This window comes from Cryptomeria japonica, chromosome 11 (genome assembly GCF_030272615.1).
Source record: "Cryptomeria japonica chromosome 11, Sugi_1.0, whole genome shotgun sequence".
Lineage (NCBI taxonomy): Eukaryota > Viridiplantae > Streptophyta > Pinopsida > Cupressales > Cupressaceae > Cryptomeria > Cryptomeria japonica.
The window spans coordinates 660,264,947-660,287,441 of NC_081415.1; the positions used below are offsets into that span (position 1 = coordinate 660,264,947).

Sequence of the window (22,495 nt, forward strand, 5' to 3'; positions counted from 1 at the left end):
CCTTGGAGAAAACTCAATGGTTAAGCGCATTTGAGTTGGAGTAGTACTGAGATGGGTGACCTCCCAGGAAGGCCCAATGCTTCACCTCTGTGAACATCATCTAGATGCAATGAGTGCTAAGTGGACCATTCATTCTCATGAGAGATGGGTTCTTGTGAACCACTACTCATGAAACACGGGTCAATGAGTTTGATTCAAAAAATATATAATTGAATACTGATAACAATATCAAAATGATATATTAATATTATATTATTTAAAGATTTTATTATGTTTCATTTCAATTTTCACATCTAGATTTCCATTTGGTATTGAAATGTATTTGTTTATATGCTTTAAAACTTCCATAAATCTACATTAAATGGTGTTAGAAAACCAACTTCATTAAGGTCTGAGTGAACTCAAGCTATTATGAGAAAAATTATGGAGATTTGAATAAATTGAGTGACCAAGATGCGATTAATGATGAAGCTGAGCTATGTGGTGTTGTAGAAAGTTGAAGAAGTAGGTGATATGAGGAAAGAAGATTTACAATCTTTTAAATTGAAATGCTTAAAATCTTTCAAATTTTTTAGTGAAGTGCTTTTACTATGAACTTTAAGGTTCTCTTTGAAGTCGTGTTATTCTCAATAAATGTTGTTTTTTAACATGACATCAATCTTGGTTTTTTTAAGCATATCTAACAAATGTGCAATATAAATATGTGCATGGTTGTGGCACATATATGTTGGATGTAAGAATTTACATTAATGTTTCAAAGTTGAACACCTGTTTATAATAGGATACTCACCATGTTTCAATAGTTATGATTATGTATTAATTCAATCTTTAATAGACATGATTTCAAAGTTGTTAGTATTGATTATTAATATCCATAGTTAATGAATTGTATTTTATAGATTTAAAAAATAATAAATCATGTGATGTGAATTGACATACCAATAAAATATTATTTCATCATAATTATTTGTTTATGAGGATGAGATAATGCTTTGGGTGATTTTTGCAACAAAGCAAATCTGTAAATGTTGGTTTCCATTTTAAACCTCATCCTCCCTATTCACAACTTCTATTTATGATTTATGATTTATGCTAATAAGATGAGTAAATATGAAATGAAAAATCACACATATGTTTGATATGATAACATTACAAAATGTAAAACTTGCTCTTTGATCTTTATTTTTTTATACTAAAAAATGATTATTCATCTATGGTAACATTTAGACTTGTCATCGAAATTAGGACTAGGATTTATTTAGACTTAGGGTTAAGCTTTAATTAGAATTAAGTTTAGAGTTTAACTATATTTTGACTTAAGACCAATTTTTAGTTATAGTTATACTAATTTTAAAATTTAATTATAGTTCGACTTAAGAATTAAATTTAATCAGAATTAAGAGTAAAGTTCATTTAAAATTGAAATAAAATTAAAATTTAGATATGTACCATTCTTTCAGGTTAAGGAATATATATAGCTAGGATAAAAAATTACAATTTTAAATCTCTCAAACATTTTTTACATAGATTTAGCTTCCTTCCCATCAAAACAATTGTAAGGGTTTATTTTATTCTCTCTACGCTTTAGGTTACATGGTGCACGGGACCACTGGCTTATTCTTCTTTCTTATACAAGATTTAAAGCTGGTCTTTTTAGCTGTTTCGAAAATTCTGGTAATCTCATTACCAATCAACAGCCATCTGTATAAGATTTTGCATATATTCTCATCGATTCTATGTTTTATGATCTTCTAACCCAGTTTTTTTCCCCCTTCTCCTCCTGAATTGCTTTTATCTTTACAGAAGAGCAGAAAATGGCAACTGCGCCTGAAAATGCAACGAAGGAGGTCAATGAAGACCCGAAGATCGATTTGTTTGAAGACGATGACGAATTCGAAGAGTTCGAAAATGAAGGTTAGTGTAAAGATATAATTCATTTAGATGAATAAAGACGAATAATTAATCTAGAGAGATTGTTACAAAAAAAATTAATCTAAATTTTTTATGTAGTGGACTGCTTGTGTTCTTCGCTGTTAGAAACCCTACAAATTATTTTCTCCCTTATTTTAATTGATTTTTCCTAAACAGAATTCCCATTGTAATAAAATCGCCTATGGAAATTAGGGTTTCTTGCTTTATCCTTAAACGAAAAAACTTAGTTGAAGAATTTGACGAGCTTCAGCTTTTGCAGTTGGAGTTCTATTTTTCCTCTTTATTTGCTTGGCCTGGGTTGCTTAAGTTGGATAGTTTAGATTTAACATACAACTGTGGTTGTGCTAGCCAAATTAAATTTATTGAACTGGCTAGCTTACATTTAGCATACAACTGATTGTTTTAAAGTTATAGGATTTTTCTTCTTTCTCACGTCGAAATGGGTTACTCAGGTGCCATATTGACCTGCTTTATCCAAGAGAACAACAATTCTAAAAAATGAAATAGTAGATGCGGCTTATATAACACAGTGAATGCAAGTCAAATATGAACAGAGTGATAGAAACATCAACATAGCCGCAAAACAAATTACATGTAATAAATATAATAAACTTATAAAGAAAAACAATGCATCTACGCAATTATAAAGGACACGTCTGCATGCACGGGGCGGAAGAGATGTGGAGAAGGCTTGTCCCATATATGTGGACGAGTGTTTTATGGTTGCGTTGATGAATTTGCTCTCGCGATATTTTATTTTGTTGGGCATGGTTTGGTTTGTTGTTCAGTTAACCCCTATTCTCAAGCTAATGGTTTAGTATTGAAGTCTTTCATGGGCACTTTAATTTTTTTGAGACTTGACGGATGTTTATTTAAAGTCATTTCAACATGACTGCATAAGTAGTCAATAGTACTAATGATATGGCATTTTATTTCCTCATGAATGTTGGAAATGATTACAAGGCACAGGGATGCACTTAGCACACAAGCATCTCTTGGCACTTGGCAATAGGTAGGAGGAATGATGAATGTTCATTACTTTGGTTTTTCAGTTTTCACCCTTTTGCCTCTTTCTTTATTGGAAAAAAGGTTTTGGAGTATGTAATGCCTTATAAGGCTTCCTTATCTTCCAATTCCAACCAATTTTGGATTAAACCAAGTACAATCCAATCATGTACACATGTCATGCTCCTAGTCAAAAAACTTAAAAAGTTGAACCTTCTGGATCAAGTTCCAATACAAGTCATTCCTGATTTGTGGCAGGAAGGAACTGCGTTACTTTCCTTATCAACATGAATGCCAATTATTCCAATCAGTTCTTGACTGATCTAGTTGCTGGTTTGGAAGAAAACATGCATAAAATAGTTTTATAAATCCTTAAACTGTAGTTATTAAGTGCAAACAACAATAAGGAAGATTATAACAACATTTAGATAGCATAAATAAACTGGAAAATGGAGTGAACAAAATTTGGCCTGGAGAAACTCAATGTGGGAAAAGGATCAGAATATTGAGGTATATCCTCCTCTAGCCACTATTTCCTTGCTGAAGATTACAGAAGTTTAGTGCCTTCTAGAAGTCTTCATGGACATGTTACACAATCAATTTGATGCTGAGACACTTAAATAGCAATGCCACTACTCCTTACTCTTCCCAATTGCACTTCAACATACCCAAGATTACTTGGTTGCTGCAAAAAATGCACAATCTCAGTTACAATAAATTGAGAAGAACTCCTTCTACATGTTTACAAGGGAAGGTTATGGTCCCAAGATATACAATAGTGTTCAAGGAAGCCCAAATTCTTGAAAAGCTCAAAAGACATGATCTCAAATGATCAACCCCAATTCTAGGCTGCAGCTTTGCTCTCTTGTCTTATATGTAAAATTATGCCCTATGCACCATTTTTTGTTGGAGATAGATTTGGTTGTGGTCAGATCTGTTGCTGGTTCCTTTTTTCAATAATTGTAGTGTCTTTTGGGTGTCCAGATCATTTTGGTTGTCTGTTATGGGAGGAGCGCATTACCCATTAAAATGGAAGAAACATTGTTTCCTTCTTTTAACTGCTGTTTCGAGTGTTTGCTGATGCCCCCACCCCTTCACCCCCCTGCAATAATGCATCGTTTAAAAAAATCATATTGTTTGTTTTTGGATGATTAACTTCTTCTTTCTATTAATATTTTGATTTTTACAAAAGATTATGAAGTTCCTAAAATTTAACTATTTTTTCTCTAAATATAATGGGTTTTTTCAAATTTGATTAAAATAGGTGCTGATAAATTTGAATATATCATTAATTATATTTTTTTTAATATTTTGAAAATTTAATTTGATGTTTTTTTAGTTTGAAATATGTTTCTATTAATTTTTAAAGTAACTTTAAAACTTTTAACACCTTCAAAGTGATTTTCTTTCTTTCTAATTGTTTTAAAGGTTTATTATATGGATGCGTTTAACTTACATTATTACATTATATTTTTCTACAATGGATGAAAGCGATTTAAAGAAAATTCAAAGCATAATGATATAAGCAAAAATTGAGCAGATTCACCTGTCTCATCCTGCCAACACCATGAAGGGTTAGAAGATCTTTTAGAAATACTCTCAAAGAATCGGACATCAGGATGCTTTGCACTTATTATCAACTACACAATACTAAATTCAGATATTTTGACAATAATTCTTCCATAGTTTTACAAGCAAGTTATACATGCAGTAATTGTCATAGAGACTTCACTTAGGTGGGAGGCAAGATTTCATTAACAATCTAAGCAAGGTAAGCATTACACCTAGAGAACAAAATAGAAGACCAAAAGGAGTGCTTGAAAAACTGAAACAACAAGAGCTCTTGCAAGCTACATTATTGTTTGATGCTTCTTCACCAAGAACTCATGACAAGGGACATGTCGATCCTTCTCCAACAAGGAGACCTCATGATGTAATGTCTGCTTTTGGATCACCCTGTAATTTGCCCTAATTTCACAAAATCCAAATGAAACAAGGAACATAACTTTGTTAGAGAGATAATTCTTGCCTAAGAAAAGAATGAGATAAGTCTGTCTTGGAAACGTGCAACCAAGTTAGGTAATAATGTAGACGTAATACATATAATATATCTCTCTTTGGGGTTAAAGAAGAAACACACTTATAACACGTAAAACCAAATGATCTGATGGGCTCAACCATAATGAGGATGGAGATAGGATGGTCATGATGACCCTAGGCCCAAGAGCGGACACCCTATCCCCCTTGGCCTCATGTGGTCCTTAACCATGCTCATGAGGTGGTGTACCTAGCGGAGCCTGTACACCATTCCCCTCCATCATGCTGTTCTTCTCTCCTCTTATGATTGAGGATCCCTTCAACAATTGATCTATATGGAGATAGTAGGGGAGCTGCAATAGGGTGTCTTTGACCCTCAACCCTAGGCCCAAGGTTAGGACCTTATCCTTCTTGACCTCATGTGGTCCTTAATTGATGGTCCTCAACCATTATCATGAGGTGGCCTCATGGTCCTTAACCATCTTTACGAGGCACCATACCTAGTGAGGAGTCTTGCACCGTTCCCCCTCCTTGCACTTCCTCTACTTCCCCACTTGTATTGAATATTGTTGGTATATCATGTTATCAAGTGTATCGATTTAATTATATATTTACTTTCAATCAATCTTTTAAGCATATAGGTATATTAATAAATGAATTTTGCATAGAGTCAGATATAAACATATATGCGTTTACATCTGTATGAATAATCTATCTTTGCCTTCATACCACAAAGGTATAGATGCTATTGCACAATCATGAACATCATATTACTAAACATTAATTATTGGTTAGCAGCAGTGAATAATATTTATCATGCCAAGTATAGGGAAACTCATACCAAACCCCTAGTATGATTGAACTATTTGTGCATTTAGTTTATTATCCGTCTGATCCCTTCTGTTTTGTCTTCCTCTGATGATCGGTGGTGATTGCTTGGTTTGCTGGGCTGATCCTTTATATCTTTAGTTGGATGCTGGAGAGTCATGACCCTTTCCTAGTGTCCCTTTATGCTGACCATGCCCTCTCATAACTTATCCTTTTGAGATGCCTCATTTAAAATCCCTTAAACCATTTATATTAATTATGTTTTGTTGCGTTTTAGTTAGGATCGCTGCCATAAAGGAAGTGTGGGTGATATATTTTGTAGCAAGCACCAATTATTATGCATGATGATATACAGATTGCTGTCGATACATGGGCATAGTGCCATGGTTAACGATAAAAAGAAATTGTGAAGTCTCACTGCCGCGAGACAATTTCCTATCTGATCTTGCTAAATTGGGTCAGGGCCATGACACATGACAATGGACTTATTGATGATAATGTCAAAATATTTGAACTTAGTATTGGGTTGTTGATGATAGATGCAAAGTGATCTGATGTCCGATTTTTTGAGAGCATTTTTATGATCTTCAAAACCTTCCATGGTGTTGGTGGGATGGAGGAGTTGAATCTTATAACCACCCAATGATTGCTCAATTTTTGCTTTTGTCATTATACTTTGAATTTTCTCTATGATTCTTTCATCCATTGTAGAGAGATATAATGTAATAATATAAGTTAAATCCATCTATATAATAAAAAAGGTTTACCCTTTCCAACAATTGAAAAAGAAAAAAAATCAAGATACTTTACAGTTGTTAAAAAGTCTTAAACTTATGTTAAAAATATATAAGAACATATTTCAAACTAAAAAAATCATCAATTTTTTATTTAGAATATTAAAAAAATTATAATTCATAATATATTCAAACTTACCAACTCATATTTTAGTCAACTTTGAAAAACTTCATTACTTTAGAGAAAAAATAGTGATATTTCTAAAAAATCAAATTCTTTTGTAAAAAATCAATATATCAATAGAAAAAGGAAGTTGAAGATCCAAAAACAAACAATTTGTTTTGTTAAACGATACAACATTGTGGAGTGAGAAAACGTCAGCCAATGTTTTGTCCATTTTAACGGGAAACACTCTTCTCCTGTAGTAGAACTTTAGTGGCTTTTGTACTTGATTTCACTTTTTTGTACCTTCTGCAACTCGGCGTTCAATCATTATTTTAAGGAAATGGGATTTGTTTTATGTCTAGCCAATGAAAAGACTTCAAAGTGAATTAGTGGGGTTGTCAGTGCTGTTGACTGTTTCATTTCAGGTCAATTCTCATGTATATAGTTTTCCATGAACAGTATCCTATCTTAAGCATTACTGGATTGAAGCTATATGAATCACTATACTACATATGTCAATAGTGGGATAGACTATCTACACCTGCAGAGACAACAGACTTGTTGATGCAGGAAACACAGCAGCAGGAAATACAGATTTGCGTGTTGCTGTTTATTACAAAATTCATACTATTGCTGCTTATAGAGCAGCAAGCATAGATTGCTTATTAACAGATGTTTTGGTTAAACTTATAGAGCAAGAGTTAGTGTACCGGATTAAACTTTTGGAAGGGGAGGTACTGTTTTGGGCAGAATTGCTGGATACTTACTTTCCCTTGTCCAGATATGGGTATCTGTGTATTGGATACCAGATTAGAGTGGATGCCATATCCTAATTTATCTGTATACAAGTTCCATATTTGGACTAACACTGTCTTGTGTTGTATCTGGTTTAGCAAAAGAAACATTAAAAGTCAGCAAAAGAAACATAAAAATAAAGTATTCACACATATATATTTAAATCATAGTACAAAAAATCAGACTCAGTTAAATATCAGCAGCCCAAAGGTTTGACAAGGACTTGGACTATCTTGATGAAGAACTTGGCAAATAAAATAAATTACTTAAATACAAAAGAAAATGTATACAATGCATGAAATGTAGAAATAACAAATTATTTAGAGAAACATAATGTCATAATTCTATTTTGACTATAGTAGCATTACTTGAAATCATGATTGACTGGCAAACCAAAACTATAATGAAATATGAACAATGAAAACACCTTGTTGAACACAAACCATCAACTGTCTTCTCTTCAAGTCTGAAAAGAAATACATCTCACCAGCTTGAAACTTAAAAATTAGAGAATTACAGAATATGTGCACTTTAAATAGATAAGTGCACTAAGAATCTAAGGAAGAGAAACTAGATGAGCTATTAACTGATAAGTAAAATGTCATTTCCCGAACTAAAACAGATCATAGACCATATTTATGATGCTCGGTGACTTAAGGAATCACCATCTCCCCTAGACTGACTATCATTATGATGTCAATATTATTAAAAAGCAACTTGTAAATAAGCTCACAAGTTAAAGAAATATAAAATAAGTTTTAAAGCAGCGATTATTAAATAACAAGGCAGAGATTAATAAAGCAGGGATTGGAGGCATTTGTTATGAAGGTAGCACTTGTGTTATGAAGGCAGCGATAAGTGAAAAATAAATTGAATGAATGATTCAATAATCGGATATAATCTATTCAACAATATACAAGCGTATATATAGAGATTACAAGACGACGTTCTAAATTAAGAACAAGTCGTTTAAAGTGAACTACTAAAAAGCTAAACGCTAAATAAAGCTTAAAAGCTAATTAACTAAAAAGAAAAAGCTAAATGTTAAATAAAGCTTAAAAGCTAATTAACTAAAAAGCTAAATGACCATTAAACAAGGAACTAAATATAGGTGACTAAAATATAATTAAATATTCTAATACCCTCCCTTAATGGTCATTCTATTATTTAACTACCCTACAGAAGACACTGCAGGTCTTTTGATCACAAATGAAAAGAACACTCTGCTGCGGTGGAGACCCTCCCTGGATCGGAAAAGTGTTAATGACCAAGAATATCAGAATCCATCCAACCTGACATTGGGTAACCAAACTGAAACCTGAAACCATGATTTTGAGGAAAATCGGCAAACCCTTTTGCAGAAGAGTATCAACTCCAAAACTGACTGCAAGATACCACGGTTGCAGATGTTCGCCCTGGCAGGTGTGACCCAAACTAACTGCAACAAAGCACGATTTTGAGGAAAAAACCGTCAAACCTTGAAATAGGAACCCTCGAAAAGAGAATTTACGATTTTGAGGAGAAAATCGAAAAACCAAGAAATTTGAGGTTACAAATCATCGTTTTTGTGGAAAAAAAGGGTAAAACCCAGATAACTAAAATCTTACGCGAATATCGCGGATTACAGATGAGATAATTTTTAAGGGAAAATTATAAACCCTGCGAACAATTTTTGACGAAAAAATCGTGAAAACCCTCCCATGATTTTTTGTGGAAAAAATCAAAAAACCGAGCCATGATTTTTTGTGGAAAAAATCAGAAAACCGGCAGACAATTTTTCAAGAAAAAATCGTGAAAACCTTGGGACTTGTAAGACGAGGTTTGGCCTAAATCAATCTGATGAAGGTAACGATATTCAGATATCGTGAACATGCACTGTTTCCAGGTGTTGTGGCAGTTGTTGAACTTTTGTCTGTGTTCCAACATGATGTTGGTCAAAGATGCCATCACGAAAATGGAGGTTGAACGAGGTCAACCTAGTGAAAGCATGAGACAGAAGAATCTGATTCAAAAATCAGAATAGAAGCAGCTGCACAAAAAATTTGAAACCCTGGAGGAGAATTTTGGCACGAATTCTAAGGCGCGAATTTCGAGGTTTGGAAGAAATCCAGAAATTAAGATTTTCTGTAAACTTAAAACCTGAAATTTTTCCTGAAAATAATAAAAAAATAATAATAACTTGCAGAAAATTAAAAAATACCTCTGATTTTTTTGTAAAAGAAAAAGAAAAATTTGAAAACAGAATGCAGATCCGACGGCTCAAAAATCGAGGCACGGAAAACGATGCACCCAGAAAAATCTGTCGACGACCCAGTTGAGGTCTCGAAAAACCCACCAAGAATCTGAAACTAGAAAAAAAATTCGACTTGAATTGAAAGGCAAAACCCTAGTCGAAAATTGCAGAAACCCTAGGAAAATTTTCAATCTTAAAAAAAAAACCTCCGGGTTGCAGGCCCAAAAATCTCCAGAACCCTAAAAAAAACATGAACTGCTGCCCAACACAGAAATTCGCCCACGAACCAAAAACCCTCAAAAAGCCTTAAAAAAACAAAATTGTTTTTTATAAAAAAACAATTAAAAAAAATTTGGGAAATATTCTAGAAAGAAGGCCATGAATTTTTATTAAAAAATTCACCAAACTTTAAAGAATCCCATCGACCCACTTTGATACCATGAAAAATAAATTGAATGAATGATTCAATAATCGGATATAATCTATTCAACAATATACAAGCGTATATATAGAGATTACAAGACGACGTTCTAAATTAAGAACAAGTCGTTTAAAGTGAACTACTAAAAAGCTAAACACTAAATAAAGTTTAAAAGCTAATTAACTAAAAAGAAAAATCTAAATGCTAAATAAAGCTTAAAAGCTAATTAACTAAAAAGCTAAATGACCATTAAACAAGGAACTAAATATAGGTGACTAAAATATAATTAAATATTCTAATAATAAGCATTCAGTTTGTTAAGGATTGTTAACAAAGGGACGTCACCTTTGGTGAGAAGTCGTCCCTTCTTTGAATCAACACCTCCATTCACAAAGGCATACGATGAGCCTATGAGGTATAAAAGGAAGATCCATTTATTTGGAAAAGGCATTAGAAGGGATCAAGGAATTGGGTAAGAGGGAGGAAATCAAGAAATAAATAATCTGATCTGGAGATTGTTTTGGATGGGAAATCAGATAACAGAAAATAAAAAGCAGAAATCTGATTTGTGAATGAGTAAGCTGTATATGATATAAATTTAGTATTGAAATAAATATTCATTACTGAAATCATCGATGAGTTGAGATCTGATCTAGATAAGAAGGCAGTAAGAAATTGGAATGGTAATACGAAATTTTAAAGCAGTAAGATATAGGAAACTATTATATTTCTGAAGTAACTGGTATGTCACATGTTTGAATCCAACATTTATTAGTTTGTAAATTTAGTAGAGAACATATTTATATAATTAATTAAATTGCCAATCCATCAAGAATCTTAGATTAGTAATTATTCATTTGATTTTCATAAAGCAAACATATTAAGAATTGGCAAGGAAACATAATAGGGAGATGCAGGAGTACGGGTTCCCTCAATTAAGTAGACCACCCGGTGAGCTGGATTGCTTGTGAGCCAAGGGGTGAGATTGATTTGCTTGGTTGTATGGTGCTCTTGGGCTTAGTTGTGGAGGACAGTCTCATGGCACCCTATTATGCTTTCCCCTCAAGTTTCTAATATGGTTGGTTATTAGGAATAAGCTATAGTGTGTATGTTTACAGTAGGAATCTTCGTATCATTTTGTTTGATGTTAATTATGCTCAAGGGGTACTTACACTCACATGTGGATGCAAAAACGTCCATCAATAAAAACTGGAAGCATTTAATTTGACTTGTTTGTGACACTTTAATGCATGAAAAACAAAAAATCATTTTATTAGTGTTTTTTAATTTTATATAATTTTTATCACAAGACTAGTACATTAGTATTTTTAATAAATAGTAATAAATATATAAATACAGAAAAAAATTCTTAAATAATAATATAATGATATGATAATGTAATATTTAATGATAATAATGTAGTCTTAATAGATTTTTTGCATTTGTCAAGAGTTTAATAGAAATATAAAAATATAATAATAATAATTTGGTACTAAAAGCTTTTTTTTGCTTTTGAAAATAGTTTAATTTAATAACAAGAATTTATTAAAATATAATAATATAATCATCTTAGAAATAATTTAATATTAATTATAATATCATAATATAAAAACGATTTAATTTTAATTACAATATAAAAATATGATAATTTTTTAAGTAGAGTAATGAACAAATATGATATCTTTTGGCGTACTTCACCTATATTCCTCTAATGATAGGAGTGCTAGTTGATTATTTTTCTTAAATTTGATTGCTGTTGTGTAATTTAGTGAAAGAATACTCTTGTAAATAAATTGTATTATTGGATTTGTTATTTTTGGGCAAAAATCTGGTATACCCCAATATGGGACATTACATAAAACTCCAAGTTAAGCTTAAAATTAACTAGAGTGACATTTAGTTTGACTATCACTTATCTGACTAATCAATCAATCTAGCCTACTACTAACCATTGCCAGTCAAACAACTTGAGACTAAGTTGCATTCACAAATCACTCAAGTCCCAAGTAGTTAACTAACCTAACTAGATGGCAAGAACTTGATGTTGATTGAGTTACATCCATAAAAAACTCTAGTCTTTTAGTTGTTAACTAACCTGTCTATATGACTGGGAGCTGTTCTGTCACTGTTGTGCCATCATTTGAGAATACTAGCCAAGCAACTCAAAGTAAAAAATTTAAACAAAGGGACAGGTTGAGGAGCAGGGCTCTCACCATCAATCCAAATTAAGTACTTTGAGGCCATTGGGGACTTCATTTTGCATGCTTTTTGTTTTCATGATTTAATCAATTTTAAATATAGAAGCAAATATCTGCAAAAAAATGTGATTAATTGGGAGTATATGCAAATTGCTGCTTCCTCCAAAATATTGTGGCCTTACGAAAAACTTGCAGGTGATGTTTTGTTGCAGCTTTTTTTGTGAATAATTGTTATTTAAACACCCAAATTGCGTGTAATTGTGGGTTATGCTGATTTTAGCTGTTTTTGACTGATTATGACTTTAACAAGTGGTTTTTTTGGATGGAATAGTGTTTTACACATGTTCTGTTTCATTTGTTTGATTTAACAAATTTATCTTGTCATTGTTACATTTGTGTGAAAGTGGTGATGATGGCTTTAGTGACTACTCCTTCAGACATCTGCTCGCTACTGCTCTGTGCTCAGCAAGTTTAATCACGGGTTCAGACTTCAGCTTTTTCAGGCTTGCGATTGTTAAGTAAGAAGAAACCTAGAAGGAATATTTGTGACTGTTTTTAATGCGAATCCCGCTGAAGAAAATTGAGATTAGTACTGTTTTTAACAGTAACCCTTCTGAAAGTATCAATTTTCGACAATCCATAATAGCTATCGTTGATTTTTCTGGTTTTGATTTTGTGCAATTTTTTTCATCAACATTTCGGATCATACTCTGTGATCCATCATCAGGTCGATAGAAAACTCAAGAATAGAAAGATAGACTGTTGAAAAATTGCACACTATTAAAACCAGAAAAATCAACAATAGTAACCCTTCTGCTGAATATTTGTGGCAAGTGTTACATAGAAGGAATTTAATCAATTTTAATGTTCAAATCACCCAACTATCAAATGCTTATAAAGAGAATAAAGTTCAAAATAAAGACAAAAATTATGAAGTTCTGTTAACAATCAAATGCATTCGTTTTGTAAATAAAGACAAAAAAACGTTTGTGAATTTTTGTTAAGGTGGTCCCTTAACAATAAAATTCCAAAGTTCCATAAATAAAGACAAAAATTATGAAGTTCTGTTAACAATCAAATGCGTTCGTTTTGTAAATAAAGACAAAAAAACGTTTGTGAATTTTTGTTAACAATCAAATACTATTTTTTTTCTATTTGAAGTTCCCTTAAGATCATTTTTATTTTAAAAGAAATTAATTTTAAAATTATGGCAGTCTTTCTTTTTTTGCAAAAGGGACCCTATAATTTAAGAAAATAATCCCATCCTTTTTTCTCCGACATCTATGATTTGTATGGCCAAAGCTTTTTTTTGCTACAATAGTCCTTAAAAAACTATTATCATAATCATAATCAATGAATTGTTTAAGCCATCTTAGGTTATTTGACTTCTTAAGTAATATTCAAAAAAGTTGTAATCCTAACCCAAAAAGCTGATTTGTTTTTCATTTAGAGTTAGCTTTAAGGTTTGATTTTATTATTTGTTTAACATTGCATATGTTTGCCTTTATTTGATTGTAAACTATCAACATTTGTCCTTTCAGAAATATTTGTCCTTTCAAACACTCTATGGTGCACTAATCACATTTGGGAATTGTTGACGTGTATTTTATACACCATCATACACAGAATAAAATACCAATAGGCATCTTATCCTCTCTTGAGAAAAAGCCTCTAACTGCTGAAGATTCACATAAAGGATCAGTTAGGAAGACTCCAAGGTTTTGGTTAGTAGGGTCTCTACGTGTGGACAAGCTTCCAGCGGTATGATGTGATTTGCTGTTTCCTTCAAGGGGTCTTATGCATTCCGAAAGTTCAAGATTTTACTAAACTAAAGAAACTATTCAAAAATAACAAAAGAGTAGGGTTTGAAAGAGGTCTAATCTAGTCTAACCCTAAGAATGACTTCGTGTAGACAAGACTTGGCAAGATTCAACCAACTTCAATTTTGCCATAAGATAACAACTCAATTGAAATTGATGCGATCTTCTAAGGTAACAAAATGATATTCAATGCATCAAAGATCAAAGATACTACCACGAAGGTACATATCCAAGATACAATAATGATTGAAGATTAAGGGACTCAAAGTATTCTCTAGTCGACCACGCAAGGCGTTCCTACAATCAGCAAGAAGCTAGTGGTTTGGATTACGAATCCTACCAAAGATCAAGTCTCACACTAGGTCCTTCAAATTAACACACTACCTTGATTGAGCATGATTCAAGTAAATTAAACAACCATGAAGATAACCAAGAAAGTTGCAACAAAACACCATAACTTCAATATTTTATTGATTTCCAAGTCATCATGTACAACAATTGCTTGAATTCCTCTCTTCAAAACTCAATCTTGCTACAAAATAAAATTGCTTCTAGCTCTAATCTCTCTCTAATACAACAAACTCTCTGATATCTAACTATTGACTATTAACTATTACCAAATGAAATGAAAAATGGGGGTATAAATAGCATCCCCAATTACAATGAAAGGTCCAGATCGAAAGTAGATCAACGGTCAAGATCATGACACCTAAACCCTAATTAGGGTTTGCTACAAATGGCCTCCTTTTTACTGAACAATATTAAATACATAGCCAAATATTAAATTTGGCACAAAAACCTAGGAGACATAAACCAATGACAAATAAGATGCCATGTCATCTATAACAACCTTTCATCTAGAACCTTATTCCCTTTCCAATGTTCTTTTTTGGCATATGCAATGAATCTTGTCACGATTCCTTCGATTTCTGCAATTGGAATCTCGAGAAGATTCTTCATACTCTCTTCCAAGTGGATGACCTGATCGAATGCATCTAGAAGAGCTGCGTCCCAAGTAGATTCAAGTTCCTTTGTTCTTTCAATCAGGAGCATGGTGGCAAACATTTGATCATATTGCTCATCTGTAACATTTGCGTCCTTGCAAAAGATGACCTTGATTCTATCCTCTAATTCCTGCATATCCACATCTGTCTCGACCTCAATCCTTCTGCCAAGAATGGTACGTAGTACCTCAAATACTCTGTCCTGGATCGGATTGATCACCTCCTCAACTTGGCTACATCTAGTACTGATGTCCTCAAAGAAAACATTCTTCATATGGAGTAAGGTTGACCAATGGAACAAACTGTGAGATTCCCCATCCAAGATCTTCTCTTGTGCTAAGACCTTCCTTGATTTGTGTCTAATAACTTTCAAGACAGGAATGATAACATCCTTGGTATGGGCGAATGCAGCTACTGTTATCATCAAATTGTGGATCATCTCAAGAACCTGGATAGCTTGATGAATAATCTTCATCATCCTTGTTACAAATTCTATAGCCACTGTATGAGATCTATCCATCCAATTACTTGTACGTTGAACCATATTCCTGAATCTTTCTGCCTCATTAATTGATTGAAGTGGAAGTGCTTGCACTGGTGATCTAGCTGGATCCTGACGTCCCAAAGGTTCATTGATGTGACTGAAATATGTCCTCCATGCACCGACCTCCCTCTCAAGCTTTCTATTCTTCTCCATTTCTTCTCTAAGCTTGTCCTTCAATGCTTCAAATGAATCGGTAGCATCATCTAGTGTCTGCTTTGCTGGAGAGGGTCCTAGCTCAAATGTCTGTATATCATATTCCTCTGCTAGGATCTCACCTTCATATTTGTCTACTGCCGGTGTAGCTATCTGCAGTTTTCTGGATCCAGTCTCATCTCGAATCATCTTGGACATCTTGGTAGCCTTTCTCTTCTCTGTTACTTCGTGTGAACGTCCAACAAGGCTCTCTAAATCAATTGCATTGTCCTCGTCCTCTACTACGATCACCTTGGTTAATCTTTCCTTCAACCAATCTGGGATAATCGATCTTGTTTCTTGAACTTGAATCTCTTTGTGCACTATTTCTTCTTGTCTAGGAGGAGATGTCATTTCATTGTCTTCTTTATCTTCATCTAACTCATAGTCTTGGAGAGATCCATCTGGTGACCCCTGCTGTGCCTGTCCTTCTTCCTACCTGTCGTTTTGTACCATCGACTCCATGGATTCTTCCACTTGAAGTGTCCTCTTCTCTGGTCTAGAAGAAGTACCGGATGATCGATCTCGGTTGGCCTCTTGTTTCTTCTTGGAAGATTCTCTCTTTCCAGGTCTCTCTTTCCTCTTCGAACCTCTTGAATGGAGATTGCCCTCACTGGCACATCGAAGGTTACCTTCACCTGAATTTCTAGGATTAGGATTGCCTTCACTCACACTAGCTCCACCTTCGGCAGGTTTCTCTTCCAAAGTGAAAGTCATAGCTATGCCTTGCTCTCTCAACTTCTGATGCTGTACGTCAACCCATCTGCGAGTACAAGACAAAACTGGAGCCATCAAAGTATCTAGATCCATGACCTCGGGCTCATTCCAATCTAACCTTATTGTTTTGCTTTCTCGATCATAGGAAGACTGGATATGTCTGCCACTGTCTTGAGCTTGATCGGCCACTCTGTAAATCCTGCATTTCCTGATGAAATCCAAAGGCAATCTAGAATGCATTTTTCGTTTCACTTCAAGATCATCTAAGAGATTCATCATAAAATCTTCAATTTGGTACTCATGCCTAAACTTTCTGCCGACTGTCTCCTCTAAATGTCCATGTGGATCAAAGCTTTCTCTCAAAGCAAAAGATGAAAAAGAATACAAGGCCAACTCCTTCTCTGCGTCATCCATAGCTAAAGCATTAGGACATACCTCAATTGAATTACCCAAAATGATAGGTACTGGAACTCCATTCTGATGTCTGTGTCTGAATGCCTTCACATATGCTGCCAACTGTCTTGTTACTTCAAGTAACACAATTCTGTCTGTCGGATACCTCGGCAACATGTATGGGGGTAAAGGACATCCATGCACTCTAATATAAGTAAACTTGGGAAACTGAATGAACCAAGCACCGTACTTCTTTATGAATTCTTGTGCATCCTGAGATAATCTGTTGTGAATCCCACCTTGCAACGTCCTTGTGATGTTCATCGTGAAAGTATCATTAACCAACCTATAGTTGCTCCCTGGCGGATGATGCAAGTAGGCATAGGAATCACAAGCTCTGACCTCGCCGGGTCCTCTTCCAATCACTCCTCTGTGAGGTAGTCCTGCGTACTCAACACTCCTAATCAAGGCATAGATGACATATGAACTCATGTGGAAGGACTTAGTAGCCTTGAGTCTCCTCAACTGTACGTCCAAGCAATGGCTAATCATCCTAGCCCAATGTATCGTACCCTTTCCCTGAACAATCACCTGGATGAAGTAGAACATCCACTTCTCAAAATAGAAGGCGTAAGGGGCTCCTGTAACTCGGTTGAGCATGGTAATCAAATCTCTGTATTCCTCCTGGAAATCAATCCTGTGCGGTGTGTTCGGGACCTTGCTCAGACGGGGACGGCTCTTAAGTAACCAGTTCTTGTTGATAATGCTTAGGCAAGCATCTGGATCATCTTCGTACATTGACCTGGCTCCTTCTAAGCTCTTATATATCATGTCTCTGTGCTCTGGAAGATGGAAAGCTTCACTTATAGCTTCCTCTGAAAGGTACGCCAAAGTGTTTCCCTCATTGGATACGATCGTTCTGGACTGTGGATCATAGTGACGAGCACACTCGATCATCAACTCATGGCACTGAATAGCTGGAGGAAAGCCGGCCGCCTTAATGATACCACTCTCGATTATTCTCCGGGCGACAGGTGATGGTTTGCCAATGTAAGGGACCTCTCGAAACTTCTTCGTGCTGAAGTTACCCAAGTTGGTATCTCCAATGTTGCTCCACTTCGACACGATCTTAGTCTCCACTTCTTCGGTCTTCTGATCCTCTTTCATGAGAGCTGAATGACTGGTGGATGCTCCCGCCTTCGGGGTCGCCATACCTACACAACATTTCATAATGAGAAGCTAGATTTTGCAATAAATAACATAGATTAGAGAATATTTTAGGAAACTTCATGATAAGTCTTTGAGTTATCATTTCCTAAAATAAAACGATTGAGCTAGGAATTCAAAAATTTCAAAATTTCAAAATTTAAGTTATGACGATCTAAAATTAAAACAATAAAGCAAATATCGCCATACCTCAATAGAGAGCTAACTCTAGAATGCAAAATGAATAAAATTCGCCTAGGCAAAATTGACGTTAGATAGCTTTGATGTGATCTTCAAATCAACGTTCTTCTTATCAACTTCGCCACCCTTCAAGTATTTGACGTGATCTCCTCTAAATGATCGATCCTTTATCAATTCGCTCAAGTGAAAACTAAGTTCGCACCCCTTGGATGATGTTTGCGCCTTCCTTTGGATATGAATTCGCACCCCCTAACTTGAAATGAAATTCGCACTTGAACTCAATTTCGCACTTCTCCCTTTGCTTCCAAATCGCATGTGAAATGGCAAAAAACGATAATGTGAAAATGAAGATTTTCACCCTCCTTTTATAGCGCTTACCTCTCACCCCCATATAGGCCGACTTGGTGATTAAATGAGGCAATTTAAACGATTTTTAAATAAATACAAGGGCCGACCTCCATAAAACAAGTAAATACCAAGCGCTATATTTAATTTTTTTTATTAAAATAATTAATTAATTATTTGCCAACGTTTTTAAATTAATTAATTCGATTTTCTTACAAGGCAAAATAAACAATTAATTAATTAATACCATGCGCTATTTTAAATGCTTTTAATTGAATTTTTTAATTTATTGATTCTCCTAGCATTTAAAATAAATTCAAAGAAATGTGTTTGAGCGCCAAAATTTGAAAATGAAATATACATACCTCATCGCCCTGGTCCCTGACTGAGGGACAGGAGCGATCCATCAATTTGGTCTTAATCTTTGCACTTTTGACGTCCAAAGTCTTCATCTCCACATTCAAATCGACATTTTAGCTAGGTCCTTCGAGTTTGATTGACTTGTTTGTGCGAAGGAATGTCTTTAAATGTGATATCGCCCTGGTCCCTTGGAGAGGGACAGGAGCGATCCTTGTCTTCTAGCTTGAAATTCAACGTTTTTGATTCTAACTCTTCGTTCATTGCCTTCCAAATGGCGTTTTAGACCCTTTGCAACTTGTTTTGTTATGATCTTCGAAGGATAATAGGTGTTTTGGCAAATATCGCCCTGGTCCCTTGGAGAGGGACAGGAGCGATCCTCATAATTTCTCCTTGACCTTTGTAAATTCGAGCCTCAATCATCTTTGTGAAGGACAAACAATGCTATTCTTTCATTCCATGCTCACTTCGCTTGAATTCCACAAGACATTTAAACATTGGGAGGATCATCGCCCTTGTCCCTTGGAGAGGGACAGGAGCGATCTTGAAGCTCTAGCTAAAACGCATCATCTTTCAACCTTGGTTCCTTGTTCATTGCCTTTTAAAGGACGTCCTTGATCTTGCGTGAACTTGCCTTGACATGCATTTGAAGGAAAATGAAGGATCCTATGCAAATCGCTCTGGTCCCTTCCTGAGGGACAGGAGCGATATAGCCTCTTTGTTCAATTTGATGATCATTTAACGTTTAACCCTTTTGCATATCACCTTGTTATGATGCCTTAGACCTTGTGTGATCCGCAAAAACCTTGACCTCACGTGATTTTTGAGAGATTTAGCCAATATGAATAATATCGCTCTGGTCCCTTGGAGAGGGACAAGAGCGATCCTTGTGTCCTTGGTCAAATTTGCAAACTTTTGATCTTTGTTCTTCGTTCATCACCTTCCAAATAGCATCTTTGACGTTGCCTATCCTTGCCTTGTCTTGGTTTTGAGGGAACATGGGTATTTTAATAAAAATCGCTTTGGTCCTTGTCCAAAGGACAGGAGCGATATAGACCTTTTGTACAAATTGGTAGCATTTTAACGTGCAACACTTTGGTATATGACCTTCAAAAGACGCCTTGAACCCTGTATTTCCTTGCAAAACATTAACTTAACTTGATTTTTGCATGAATTGGTCAATATATTCAATATCGCTCTGGTCCCTTCCTGAGGGACAGGAGCGAACTTCAAGTTTTTGGGTTCATGCTTGCGTTCTCCAACTTGCAATCGTCTTCCTTGGGTAAAGCGTAGTCCCTTGATCCTTCTTGGTCACTTGATGCTTGTTTAACTTTCGAAATCTATGCCTTTATGCAAATTTCGCTCTGGTCCCTTCCTGAGGGACAGGAGCGAACTAGGGTATTTTGTACAAATCTTTCAATGTTGACGATCCTTGATGCTTTTTGCTTGATGGAGATACCTTAAGATGTCCTTGCCACCTTGTTCTCCGTCTTGAAGTGGTTTGAACTTGGAGGAATAGCAATATAATCATCATATCGCCCTGGTCCCTTGGAGAGGGACAGGAGCGATCCTGGCCTTGTGGGCTTCATTTCACTTCATCATCTTCGAAAACTATCTTCAACGGATTCGTAACGTTCCATTCCATTCACCCATGCCTTGGGGTCCATTCAAATTGAGCAAGAAAATCATCTAAAGTAAAAATCGCTCTGGTCCCTTCCTGAGGGACAGGAGCGAACTTAGGTATTTAGGTCCCTCGTTGATGTTTGATAATCTTCAATTTGTCTTCAATGGGTTCAATTCATCTCCTTTCTTGCCTTCAAACTTATAACTTGCTTGATTTTCGTCTGGATTTTGCCTTATGAAGAACTTCGCTCTGGTCCCTGGGAGAGGGACGGGAGCTACAAAGAATTTCGCCCTGGTCCCTGACTGAGGAACAGGAGCGATTTTGGCATTCTGGGTCATTCTCCTTCATGTCGGCACTTCAAGTTATATTCATTTGATAAAACATATCTCCTTGGACCTCTTCAAATCATCAAGTCGTTAAAATCCTGCAAGTACAAGGCAAAATTTGATTTTGAGCTCCGGTCCTTCACTGAGGGACAGGAGCGATTTTGCTCTTACAGGTCAAAATAACATGATTTCACAAGTTTAATCAATTCACGAGGCAAAAACGAATCATTCCCAATGCCTGGGATCAAAAATCAAAAAAGTCAAAATTTGGTCAAAATTACTCAATTGGACAAAAATTCACACTTCATCTTCAACACTTAGACAAATTTAAGCTCTGTACTCAAAAATTCCAATTGAAAATAGACCACTCTGGCGAATTCATTCCATTCAAAATTTGCATTCTACAAAAGGAAGCTCAAAAGCTCTCAAAACTGACTGGATTCTGGCCTGAAAAGACGGCAATTAAAACCCTAAGGCTTGACCCTAAATCCAGACAACTGACTGACTAACAAAACCCTAAAAAGCAAAGCGAAAAGCGAGCGAAAACGAGCAAAAAAGAGGGGGTCCCCATTTCAAATGGGGCGATGTGTGAAATGGTCACAACAGGAATATTATGTTCTTGTACGTTGGAAAGGGATGCCTTTAAGGAATATTTGAGGGTTATAGAGGCTAGAGTATAAGGAGGATAGAGATACTTTTCCTTATAGTTGTTTTCTCTTACATTTCTTCTATTCTTCTCTCATTTTATTCTAGTGATTTGTTGTTGAGTTGGAAACTTGGTGTAGGGGATCACGATGCCTACGTGCTTTAGATTGCCCCTCTTGTGACTAGGTATACCATTAGACAAATTTGAGACCTTTCATGTGCTATTTCTTTTTGTGACACTCTATTGTCTCGTGTCAAGTTTCTCTCATATACATCTCTCTTCAATGCATTATCACTTTTCCACAAACCTTTAGGTATATAGGAAGGTGAGGTATATTGAAAGTTGGGTATGTTAAGAGAATTACTCTTTTATACCATTGCTTTGGTATATTGGGTAGTTTGGCATTGGAGGTCTAGATATATCAAAAGGCGAGAGTGATGTGTGGAATGATAAGGGTTTCTTTTGAAAGTGACAAGGCAGAAGTGATAACTTTGAAACATGACCAATTGAGTTCAGATTTTTTTTTTGTAGATTTGATCATCACATCACATGAGAGACTTTCCTTAGGCATATTGTACATTAATCTCAAGTATAAACAAAGGTCAAATGTGCTTTTCGCAAGCATGATGTCGATGGAGCCATAGGTTTACTTCAAATTGTATTTGGCAAAGATTGCCTTGTAGACATCATATAGCAGGTGCAATAGGCTCTCAAGACAGCTTTTAATGGTAGAGCTAAAGGGGCAAGAATTATGATAGAAGTGGCTTCAAT

General features: G+C 35.1%; 1 protein-coding gene across 2 annotated transcripts in view; it reads left to right on the forward strand.

Moving 5' to 3' along the window:
• Window positions 1-1,523: 1,523 nt before the first annotated feature.
• Window positions 1,524-22,495, forward strand: part of LOC131065119 (protein DELETION OF SUV3 SUPPRESSOR 1(I)) — a 32,142-nt gene continuing 11,170 nt past the window's right edge. Inside the window, exons 1-2 of one of the 2 annotated variants that reach the window (XM_057999536.2) lie at window positions 1,524-1,674; window positions 1,804-1,914. In XM_057999536.2, the coding sequence (XP_057855519.1) occupies window positions 1,815-1,914 (100 nt within the window). In that variant the 5' untranslated portion in view covers window positions 1,524-1,674; window positions 1,804-1,814. Of the gene's footprint in view, window positions 1,915-22,495 lie in introns of both variants that reach the window. The other variant, XM_059214050.1, reaches the window with a different exon arrangement.